Source organism: Danio rerio, chromosome 12 (genome assembly GCF_052040795.2).
Source record: "Danio rerio strain M-AB ecotype USA chromosome 12, GRCz13ab, whole genome shotgun sequence".
Taxonomy (NCBI): Eukaryota; Metazoa; Chordata; class Actinopteri; order Cypriniformes; family Danionidae; genus Danio; species Danio rerio.
This window is the reverse complement of record NC_141032.1, coordinates 29,485,124-29,497,827: the sequence shown is the minus strand read 5'-3', so window position 1 is coordinate 29,497,827 and position 12,704 is coordinate 29,485,124. Positions and strand designations below refer to the sequence as shown.

General features: G+C 35.2%; 1 protein-coding gene across 2 annotated transcripts in view; it reads right to left on the bottom strand.

Moving 5' to 3' along the window:
- skap1 (src kinase associated phosphoprotein 1) overlaps window positions 1–12,704 on the bottom strand; it is a 52,599-nt gene that overhangs the window by 12,125 nt on the left and 27,770 nt on the right. For both annotated transcript variants that reach the window (XM_087275205.1, NM_001080011.3), the window contains 2 exon segments: window positions 10,135–10,179; window positions 8,813–8,919 (listed from right to left, as the gene is read on the bottom strand). In XM_087275205.1, coding sequence (XP_087131331.1) covers window positions 8,813–8,919; window positions 10,135–10,179 — 152 coding nt within the window.

The window sequence follows — 12,704 nt, the reverse complement described above, 5'->3', positions numbered from 1 at the left end:
GCTGACTGAGGTAGGCCTTGGGAGTGATGGAGCGCAGGAAGTCTCTCATTGCCCCGCCGCTGAACCCGGCGCTCGGGTGCTACAAACCCCCCCTCCGCTTCTCCTCTCCTGCTTCTCCTTCCTTAACTCGCATCGTAAAGCATTGGCACCACATGCTCAGTGCTGCACTGGGACTCACTCATCCAGCCATCTTAAAAGACAAACACCGATACGTCACGTTGTTTGCTAGTCCTAAGCAGCAGACACAGCAGGTGGCGAACAGGTATTGATCTGCAGCTCCGGCAAAGACAGCCGTCGTTCAATTTGTCTCAATCAGCGCATTTCATTTGCATGTCGTTTTCATCTTAGCCTGCCATTAAGAACACTCAAAATTAATATTTGCACGGTGTAGTCGGAAGGAACCGCCATAGGCCTTATTTAATCCCAAATCCTGGGCGCTCGAAGGTGCGACATCAAGTAAAAATGTGGATGACCAAATAATCTGCCATTGTAAAAGTACACTTGGGGATTACTGATGGCACTTAAACTTAATAGGCATTTAAAGTGGATTGTGTATGCTGCTGAGAGCCTGTAATGATGGCTGTTTATGTGGCCTCCCATTTATAATAATTATGCAGAGTGTGAGGGGGGCGGCCGCCGTGCAGTTCTGGACTATTGGCTTAGGCTGAATAATGACCTACTGTAGTTGACCGGGAGATGACCGTTGCCTTCTGCATGACCCCAGAACCCCAGACTCACCCCTTGATGCCTCTGCTGGTAAACAGAAGCTCAATATATGTCTATAGAGCGCCTCTGCGGCCACAATGAAGGCAGGTCCTTAGATGAGTGCGTGAGAATGAGTTAAAAAGGAGCATCTATTTCCACTGGATTTTCCTTTTCTTTTATGGCACCTTTTCCTTTTCTTTGGGCATTTTGTAGAAGACTGACCCCCTGGGCAGGAGGCCAACCAGAGCAGTCATCTGTCTGAAGTTTACGAGGATGTGTCCCAATAGGGAGGAGATAACACTCACAATCCCCCGGTTTCGTCTGTGAGAACCACATATTCACATGCAAATTCACATTTATGTCTACCTGTAAAACTCGCACAGTGAAACGTGAGAAAATTGATACGTATACGTGCAAATGGGATAAATGGTCGCTTTCCGATTAAATAGTAGTCAAACTGAAATGCTTAATATGATCTGTGAATATAAAAACAATTCCTAGTTACACACAAGGACGTTTTTTTTCTCCACATATTTTTTAAACATGGCCACCCAGTTAGAGAAACCATTTAAACTTCCGCCAGAAGGTGGCAGTAGTGTCCACATTCAAAGTGATGGAGCATCTGGATGTTAATAGTGGATTGGCCCTTGACTAGAATGGCATCCAGGATGCCTGGTTTACAGCCCCTAACGGTGAAAGTGTAAAGCGCATGCTGTAGAAAGGCCAGGACGGACTGAAAGAAAGGGATATCATTGGGCTTGCATGTTAAAAGAGTCCTGGAGATGTCTGCCTCCATCTTTAGTGCAATAAATCTCTTTGCTTCTCATTCCAGGATTTTAAGAGGATTCCACTGGGAATTCTGGCATGTGTTGTGTCTGACCTTTGGGAGTCATGTACTTTGAATCTAGGGGCATAAATTAAGAGTTAGGAATGCAAAAGGATGGCATGGTCGAAGAGGAAAAAAGAATGGTTTAAAAAAATTCACAGTGGGCCCCTTTAACTGAATACAACAAAAAGCCAGGCTTACAACAGTTACACACATTTGAGTATATGTGTTTGGTAGTGAACATGTTGTGATTAGAGGAGGATGAAAAATATCCTCAAATATCCTGCTGCTGTGGTTCTTCAGACCTGAGGATTGAGTAGTCTGTGCAAAGCCTACTTTTTCATGTTCGGACGCCATGCAACATATGAGACCATGGCTGATCTGAAGAAAACAGTGCCGTTATCAGTGCTGTATGCAAAATCAACTTTTTATTAATTACAAAAATAATGTTACAAATTAAATCTTTGGTTGTTAGAACCCTGCCATAAAAGAATTATTGTAACATTTTGTAACACTTTGTAACAGGCCTATATGTCATTCAGTAAGTTTCAAGAGTTTACACTTAGCTGATGATTGATTATAAAAGCTTGTTTGGCATGCTGTCCTGGGAGAGAGCTCTGAGCTCATGAGATCCTCGAGCCCAGGGTTCCCTCCCATTGCAAGGCAGGAGGGGAGTTTGAGCTCAGGTAGATCTCGAGAACTTCCCTGTAGTAACCAATGAACATTAAGTGATTGCTCTTGGATATAACTACATACTAGAAGCATGTCTATGGTGCCGATTTGGATTAGTCAATTAACTTAATTTGCATGTTCTTGGACGGTGGGAGGAAACCGGGGAACCCAGAGGAAACCCACGTGAGCACGGGGAGAAAGTGCAAACTCCACACAGAAATATCTTCTGGTTTGGTAAAGCGTGGAGCCAGAGACATTCTTGCTGTGAGGCAACAGTGCTATGCGATGGGCCACAGTGTCACCCATCTAGGAAGAAGGAGGAGTAGGGGTGGAAGGGGGGACTCTTCGAAATGAAGAAAGCAGTGGAATGAAACCCAGGGTATTTATAGTACTTTAGGAGTCATCTGATTGGCGCATAGTGAATTGGATAATGCGGATCCAGCCACTAGCAATCATAAGCATGTGATCCTCTCGAAATTAGTTTATACATAAACTTCACTTAATGTTCCAGTGGAAACAACCATAAAACGAGCAGCAGCAGCAACCCTACATTGTCTGGAATTATACTTGTGGACGCTTCTGAAGAGGTCTACGAGAATTAAGAGATATAAGTGCAGCCACTTTCGAAAATATTGCCATCAATAAAAGCCGGTTCAATTACATGTTTTTTCCACCATGCTTTGTTCCATACATGTATGACTTTCTTCTGTGTTGCTCTAAGATGATATTTTTGAAGAAAGATTTTAGTCTAAAATGCAGAATCCAAATCCACTTGACCCTGTTGACTTTTATTGTTCACTGTGAACAATAATAATGCTACAAATTAAAGCCTTGGTTGCCAGAACTTTGCCATTTAATCACAAACAGATTAAGGAAGTAATATGAGCATATAGAAGGCATGCAGTGTAATGCAATAAAAATTAAACAACATATTTAAAATAAAACCCCCATAACTATATAAAGAAAAATATTTGACTTAATCGAAAAGTAATTGAAATCGACATTCAGAACCTATAATCAATCAAATTTTTCCAGTACAATTTTTTTCAATTACTTTCCCTACCGCATCTCTGTTAGCCTGAGGCTGATTTATATTTCTGCGGCCACTTTGCAGCCACATCTGATCTCTGGTCAAGTAGTATGATGGACCCATTTTTGAGCCTTACTTTGCACTACATTGATGATGATTGTAAGCTGCACCAGATATGCCAGATATAAGTGAGGGCTTATTTTCCATTACATTAAAATTATTATTTACATTAAAATTTTGTTTACAATAGATGTAAAAAATGCACTGTTTAAAATATTATTTACAGAGTAAACAAGAGCTATTTTTTAGAAGAGATACTTATACTGCTTATTTTCTACTTTTAATATGAAAAACAATGAAAATAATAAATTTTGTTTCCAAAAGTGCAAGTTATTTAGGCAGTGTGTGCTTTAATTTTAGTTGTTCAACGTTGATGTTCAGGAAATAGTCATAGATAGTAGATAATGTGTGTTTCCTTCAATTATTTTAAAAGCATGCAATGCACCCCTCATTCAAAAATCTCTCACTTGTAATATGTGAGCATATTTACTGTACAAAACTATCAGTGAACTATGAGGGCAAAAATAAATAAATAAATAAAATAATCGTTCATTAGCCGTAATCGAGTTAAAATGCTCAACTAACTGAGGATTTGATTTAAGGTCAAATCGCCCAGCCCTAAATCAAAGTGGAGGTATGATAGATCAGTGGTTAGCACTTTTGCCTCACAGCAAGAAGGTCACTGGTTTTAGCCCCGGCTGGATCAGCTGGCGTTTCTGTGTAGCGTTTGCATGTTCTCCCCTTGTTGACGGTGGTTTTCTCACTCTACTAATCCATATGAGTACTGTGAACTTACTCCATTTAAGTTGAAGTAATGAGGTATTTAACGAACTCATTACTTTCAACACTGAGTTCAAAACTCTTTTAAAATGAGTAAAAAGAACTTTTAGTAAATTTTGAGTTAACTAAACTCGTTTAATTTGATAACGATGACTGTTGTGTTTTACAGTGTATGAATACTTGTCTTTATCACTTTTAAAAACTGTAAATTTAATGGTATTTTTACTGTAAAACATCTAAAATTGCATTGTAAATTTTTTTTAACCAATTACAGGTTTTAGCCATTGAAATCACATAATTTTTTTGTGTAGAGACAAAGAAAAACCTTTTTAAAAATAGATTTACTTTGAACAACATTAGAATGAAAAAAGACAGATTATCCACAAAGTTTGGAATAACATTAGAGTAAAAAAAAACAGATTGTCCACAAAAGTGCCAAACTACCTCTTCAAATTTAACCTCCATGCTTCCATAAACAAAACACTACAGTAATAAGCCCCAATGAAGCACCACTGTTGTCCAGATGCATAAAATGCTGCCACATATTATAGATACGTGAAGTGATTTGTGTAGATGAGCCGAATAGCTGTTTATTCAATGTAAGTGGTGGATCAATAAAGACTGATGAGAGAGCTTTTTTTAATCTGTACGCTCTGCTTACACCAGTGCTGTGACAGCGCTGTCGACCTCTTTGATTTGTGACTTTGCAGCGGTCAATCATAGCACTGCCTCAAAAACCTGTTGGTTAGCGGAATTGATTTAGCACTTTTCACGTCTTTATCACCTTGTAATTACGCTTGGTGTTGACACAAATATACTTGGCCTCCCCTCCACGCCTCTGTGCAGCAGAATTTATGCACTCCGGTTTTATGACCACTGCTTTATGAGTGGGACCGCTAGAGTTAGGCTTGAGTTCTAGCCAACGGGCCTATATTTCATTCAGTAAGGTCAACGTTCCTGGGGAAACACCCGTAAAACAAGAGCAGCAGCAACCCCACATTGTCTGAAATTATACTTGAGGACGCTTCTGAAGAGGTCTACAAGATTCGAGAGATACAAGTGCAGCCACTTTCGGAAATATCGCCATCAATAAAAGCCAGTTCAATTACATGTCAGTCACAGAAGGATTAAAAGTTAGAGCTGATAAATATACTCATGAATATAAAACTCCTGATGACAAAATTACAGCCATGCTCAGGCTATCTGAGATGGTTCAACTCCTTGTTTATACAAATTAATAATATGGCATGAGATAAAAAATAAATGGCCTGTGCACATCCTTTCTGTGTTTTGGTAACCAACCATGTCAGATTTAATTATACTTAGTGTTTTCTGAACAAACCTGCTTTGACTGTTCTGTTATTTAAACAGGAGGTTTGTTAGCTGTCATGTCTGTACAGTTTATTAATCATTATTAAAAACCAACAGTGGCAAAATAAATGATGGTACAATTCTTTCTGTTTCCTACTTAAAGATAGGTGAGTTCTGCTATTTGTATGACATTTTATAGATTTTTACTGTAACAATGGTATATATGACAGGAATCTTATATTTTCTATCTACTGTATCAGTCACATTTAGATATATGATACACCATGATATATTAAAAAACTAAATCCCAATGAACCCCTTAAAATAATATTTATTTCTAATTTTTATATTTTAAATACTTAATTTAATCCACTGAATGTAAATGGTTTTTGCAAAATCTATTAAAATAGTGTATAGTAAGTATGTTATTTATACAAATGTATCTATTAGACTGAATGATGATGAAGCGCTATTACCCTCATCTTGACATTTTATTTAACGTCATAACAAAAGTTATTTATAAACAATCAATTTAATTTACTTAATCTTTACTTGTGGTTAATACTGTCACAATCACTAGCAATCCAGGCTTGTAGATCGCTGGGAATCATTCCTTTTCACTCAGGACAGCCAATCTGTCACCATATGGACCACAGATCCTGTCATGCACCACACACTCACACCTTTTCTGGTTTTCCGCGGATTGCTAACACAAACACAGCTGAGGCTGTTGAGAACTGATTACATGGTCTTTAAACGCAGCACCGACAAACACACTACTTGCTGAATCTTCTTTATCTGTTTATCTGTGAGCATTACGACGTTTAGCCTAGCCGTGTTGTGATGCTTAGCTTTGTCTGTTTGTTTTGATTCATTGCTGCCTATACTGACTATTTGCCTGTTCTCTGACCATGACTTTGGATTGCTCTGCATGTACCTGTTTGACTGTGTTGACCATCGCTTGCCTGACTATTCTTGTTAATAAACGTGCATCTGGATCTGCACCTCTGTTGTCGTTGTATATAAAATTCACATTTTAAAATGGGTGTCTCTTCTTTGACACAATGACCCAGCAGGCACACAATGCCATAAGTCATAAATTCCAAACATTATAAATTCAATGTCTAGCTAGCATCTAAGTATGTTATTTTGGCGTCTAATAACGATGTCAGACGATGTTAATATTTGGTTGATTTTAGGTTGTGTTGAATAGCGATCAAAATCCAACGTCGAGCCATCCTGATGTCAAATACTGACATTTATTACTCAGGTTCGTGTGTGTGTGCGTGTGTGCGTGCGTGCGTGTGTATGTGTGGACCAGGACACACCAAGCCGAAAAACTACTGTGTTGTCAACTCACATCTGGTCTGCACTGGTCTGAGAGGAGACCCAAACCTGCAGTTGGCAGTAATCTGCTTTCTCATTTGACAAAAAGAAACCGGAATATGCAATGCCCACATGCAAAGTATAAACAAAGCATCACCACTGTACTTGATAGTCTCCATGGAGGGATTTACTGGTGCAAATATGTGATAATCTATGAAAAAATAATATTCTGTGCCCAATTCCTTTAAATTCTAACATTTAAATTTTGAATGATTAAAAAAAAACTGGTGTAATTTGCTTTCAAGGTATTTTTACAGTTCAGTTTTAGTGATGTTCATGTTTATAATTGCACTTCCTTTGTAGTTTACTTTAAAATCATTTATGCCATTTTGAACACAGCCGTGGCTCATAGCAAAAGCTATAGGTGATTTTTTAGTTAAAAGCAAAATTACGTTACGTCTCCAAAGCTTATGAAAACAAAAATATAACATTAAATATAAAAATACAACGTTAATGGTTTTAATTTATAGAAGGTTATTTATTAAGAAATGTATCTGTGACATAGGCCTGGTGGTTAGAACATTTCTGCAGAATGTGTCAAATTATAAAAGTAGACTTTTTAAAAAAATAAAATAACCAAATAAACAAAATCCTACTTAATAATAATAATAATAATAATAATAATAATAGTAATAATAATAATAATAATAATAAATAAAAATTATTATTATTATTATTATTATTATTATTAAGTAGGATTTGTTTATTTCTTAATTAATAGCCCACTGTAAATTAAGCCAATTTATATGATTTACATATGAGATTAGAATAAGTGTTAGCTTAGTGATTTTTTATGGATTCTTCTCAATAATATTTGTAAAGGAAACATATTGCCTATTGCATATTGTACTTTATTTGTCATTTACATATATTTGAATTAATATGGGAAACGAGTGCTTGTTTTTACCAAAACTAATATTGGATTTTATTTTAAATGCAGGTTTATGTAAAACAATATAATTTGCACAAAACATTATGGGGTTTTTCGCTAAAGAAGTAGTTATTGCACCCCGTTTAAAGCATCATTATGGGTGCTTTACGTTATAACTAACATGGTTCAAATGATAGATCTGCAACAGAGCAACTGCGGTTTTGGGAAACACTCGTCACTACATCATTCGACGCATCGTACTATGATAGTTCAGCTGCGAGTTGTGTCATTGTTTTGGAAAGCGTACCCCAGATTGGTTTTGGACAGCAATAATGAATCTAAAATTTAGATGAACTATCCCTTTAAGGTAACATTGAGCTAAGTCAAAGGCAAAATTAAAACACATTGATTATTTCACTGGTGTATCTTTAAGAATCAGCTACACTATGTGTTCCTGCTTACATCCCATTTGTAAAATACAAAAACATATAGATTAAAGTGAATGCATCAAATAAAGTGGTTTGCTTGGCTGACCACTCAATTTTCCGAAACACAACTACAGCGATGAATCAACAGCCTATTATTGAGAAAGTGCCTGTGTGGCCACAGCACTGCAATCGTCTACAGGCCATAGATGTAAAAGGAGTTTTCTTTTATGTCAATATGGCATGCTACAAAACACGCTCAATTTGCTGCTCGCAAATCTCTTGGAGAAAAATCATTTGCTTTCTTATAAAGACAACATGTTGCTGATACGCTATTCATTGCATTCTGTGACTGATACACAACAATCAAAGCAGTAGAAAAAGAGTACCGCAAATCCTCATGCATTATATTTTATCTGAGGCGCTTTTTCAAAATACTGCAATAAGAATGAACTGACTGAGCGCAGTACATCCCAGCTTTGTCATTGAGAATACAGTAAATGAATAGCTGCTAAGAGAAAGTCAGCGAGTATTGACCGATATGACTCATCTTATGGCCAGCTCCATATTATTCATCATTAGTGAGGAGATGGATAGGGCGAGATAAGAGAAAAAAAAATCTAAATACATGCAGAGCACTTCAACTAACAAATCAGCCAAGGCCATGAAGCCAACAGCGCTGAACTAAAACTCTGACCTTGTATGTGTGTGTTTAAGTGAGAGATGTGAGGAAGTAACACACAGACCTTGCTGAGGATGTAGATCAAATCTCCTCTCTGGAAGGCCAACTCATCCGGTCCCTCAGCTTCACAATCCCACAAGCCTTGGTAATAATTGGCATAATCGGAGGACCCTTGATTTGAGAAAAAAAGAGGTTTTATCGATGCACTTTTGAAAATATCGCCATCAATTAAAGCCAGTTTAATTACATGTCAGTCGCAGAGAGATTAAAAGTAAGAGCTGATAAATATACTTGTCAAAATATAATAATATAAACAGTCCAATGACAAAATCACAGCCATGCTCCGGCTATTTGAGATGGTTCAACTCATTGTTTAAACAAATTATAAATCATTTTCCAGTGGACATCCTTTCTGTGTTTTGGTAAACAACCATATCGGATTTATTATATATAAAAAGTTCATATGCAAAAACCTCTAAGTGCCGTCTGAAATTTTCTTCTAAAATTTGCAGTTTTCTCAACATCCTATGTTTATGTTTAGTTATTTAAATTTAAATTGAATGAAAAGAACTTATTCTTATTCTTTAAAATAAAAATACTGAACCTAAAATTGGGAGCCTGTAAAAAAATGCTACACTGTAGAAAATTTAACCCAGTACAAAAAAAAACATAATCCTTATTTCCTTTCACTTTTTTTTTGTTCACTCAGCTTTTAAAAAAAAAAACATTTAATGGGGATACTTAACATAAGATTATTTATTAGCTTTCTGGAGAGGTGAACTCTGTAACAAAACTTTTTAAGCTGTGCCAACTAAAAATGTTTGGTCTACAGAACTGGAATGACTTAAGTTGAGTCAACAAAAAAATACTTATTTCAGACATTTAGAGGCTTTTGCATTTGAAATCTTCATATTTTATTGTTTTCTGAACAAACCTAAGTATATTAAATAATTAATGTAGTAAAAAAGGTAATGAAATGTACAGGCTTAGTAACTAATGAATCTCTGAATTATATACCATAATTCACAATATAACTCAGAGGTTCATTAACTGCTATGTCTGTACATTTCTTTGTGATAATTAAATATTAACAGTGACAAAAATTATAATAGAAGTCTTTCTTTATCTTAAAGAAATAGTTTACTAAAATAAATTTAATTAATATATTTACTCCTTTGTCTTGGTCTGATATTTTGGTTGGAAAGAAAAGGAGTTTTCAACATAAAAACCACTAAAGTAAAACAAAAAAAAAGCTTTTTTACAATGATTTACATAGGAGCCACTAAAAACCAGTTTGTCAATAATAAGCATAACTTAAAGCCCCTTGATTTTAAAACAAAGCTTCTTTCCATAAATTCCACATATAAACACATAGAAAGTACTCACCAGTTCTCTCACTGCAATCTTCAGCGTTGTCAGAATTTTCATCATCTGCAAAATAAATACAAAAGGTCAGAAGTTATAAAAATACAAAACAAATGCCATCTATCCGATATAAAAATACGAAATTCTGCCAATTTACGCTACATCTTCCAACTTCCGGATCAAATTTGTGTTCTTCTTTTCTAAGAGTTTCAAACAATATCTCCTGTTCCAGTGTGATTTATGGCAGAGGTGCCAGGTCGGGTTAGATGGCTAGTGTGTTTCAGGCAGACAGGCATTGATTCTGGGCGTGGCACCTCTAGGTCTATGAGGTGACAGTGATAGCCCAGCTTTCTGTCTCCCACATCCATCCTCACGCTGTCAGCCTGCCGATAAAACCACCGTCCAGCAACCCTATACTTCCCACAGCACGCGCTTGCCCTGAGCTTCCAGGAACAGCATGAAGAAAAAAAACCTGTAAAGCTAAAGTGGTCCTTTACCATATGCCCATGTGCAAAATGTATGTCTAAAATGTGTTGTTGAAGGCTTTATTTTATAACAAGAGACGTTAATTAGCATTGTCAAAATGTGAATTGTGAGCAACTAATGTAGAACTACATTTATTTTAAGTTAAATTAACATACAAAAAATGTGTTGTCATGAATTAAAGGTTATTTACTTTTTGGCAGTATCTGTGAATTCTGAATCTAAAACGTTTACAGAAAAAAAATCATTCATAATTCTTGCAATTCTGACATGCTACTTGCAATTTCTATTCATTTTATTTCTTGTTTTCATTTCCCATTTCTGACTATTTCTAGAAAGGCTGAGTTTATATATTCTAATTCTGACATCTTTTAAAATCCAGTTTGAGTTTGTATTTCACAATTCTGTCATTTGACTTAATTTTTATAAGTTTATATCTTGGGATTCTCCTTTTTTCCTAGATGTCTAAGTTTCTTTCACAAATCTGACTTTTTTCCTGCTATTCTAATGTTTATCTTGGATTACTGACTTTTTTGCCACCAAATATGAGTTTACATCACACAATTCAGTTTTTCCTTCTTTTTTTCCTCATTCTCACAACTTCAAATTTGCATTTCTGCCTTTTACCTGGATGGGGGACCACATAGGAAAGCTAGGTTGCTGCCGGAAGTGTTATTATTGAGGCCAGGAGGGGATGCTCAACCTGTGGCCTGTGTGGTTCCTAACACCCCAGTATAGTGAAAGGTACTCTATACAGCTCAGTGAGCACCGTCTTTTGGATGAGACGTTAAACTGAGGTCCATCATTGCCTCCTAACCATCCCCATCACTCTGTCTCCTCTCCACCACTCATCCGGATGCTGAACACTGGTGGTGAATAAGGAGATTCCCCTAATGTGTAAAGCGCTTTGAGGGTCTAGAAAAGTGCCATATAAATGTAAGGAATTATTATTATTTTAAGTTAAATAACATACAAAACATGTGTTGTCATGACTTGGTTATTGAATTTATTGTGCATTCTAAATCTAAAACATTTACAGAAAAAAAGCTTTCATTTTTGTAATAGAATTAAAGCAAACATTGTGAATTAATATACAGCAGCACACATTTTATTAGATTTTTTCTTTACAAAACTGTAATATTGTAAAAAAAATATATATTAAAAATCAAATGTTTTATTTATTTATATTTAAATATTTATCATTACCTGATCCTCGTCTCGTACTCTGATGTAGTGATGTAATGCTCAAAAACATGTATTATTATTATCATCAATGTTGAAATGTTATGCTGCTTAATATTTGTGTAAAAAATACATATGATCATTAAGTTATGCCAACAAATGTTTGTTACTTTAATTTATTAAACGAAGATGAGCAGTTTAACTTCAGTTATATAACATTCAACTTGATACTTTATGTCAGTTTAATCTTATATTATTTGACATTTTAATTGCTTATAAAGTTTATTTGTTTAAGCCTAAAATAAGACAGCAGCTAATTTAGATGTTAGAATTTTTCAGAATTCTTTAATAAACACATACAGTGCTCAGCATAATCGAGTACACCCCATTTTGAAAATGAATATTTGTATCCGTTTTTCAGTAAAATGTATTTTGGTGCATTTAAACAAAACAGATTTATTAAACAGATAAATTTATTGAAATAATATTTCAGTCACCATCATATTTAAAAATGGAAAGATAATACAATTAAATTCAAAATTAAAAATAAATTACAACCAACAAAATTTAAACTAAACTCTTCCATTTATTTATTATTTTTTTATTTATTTTTTTATTTTTTGCTTCTCTTGATTTTTTTATCTTTTTTAAAATTTGTATTTAATATTTTTCTATAACATAAATTTGGCTGTACTAGTTTTTGACCATTATCGTAAGTTTTTTGTAAGATAAGCTCCAGATTTGGCTTCAGTACTGACTAATCTAATGTATATGTATATGCACAAATATTATATTCTATAGCTTCCTATTAAAATATGAATTGAAAAGAGAGATTTGTGAGGGGTGTACTTATATATGCTAAGCACCATACCTCAAAGTTTAAATAAATGTTTTTTTTTAATAAAATTTAACTTCCGATCAATTTC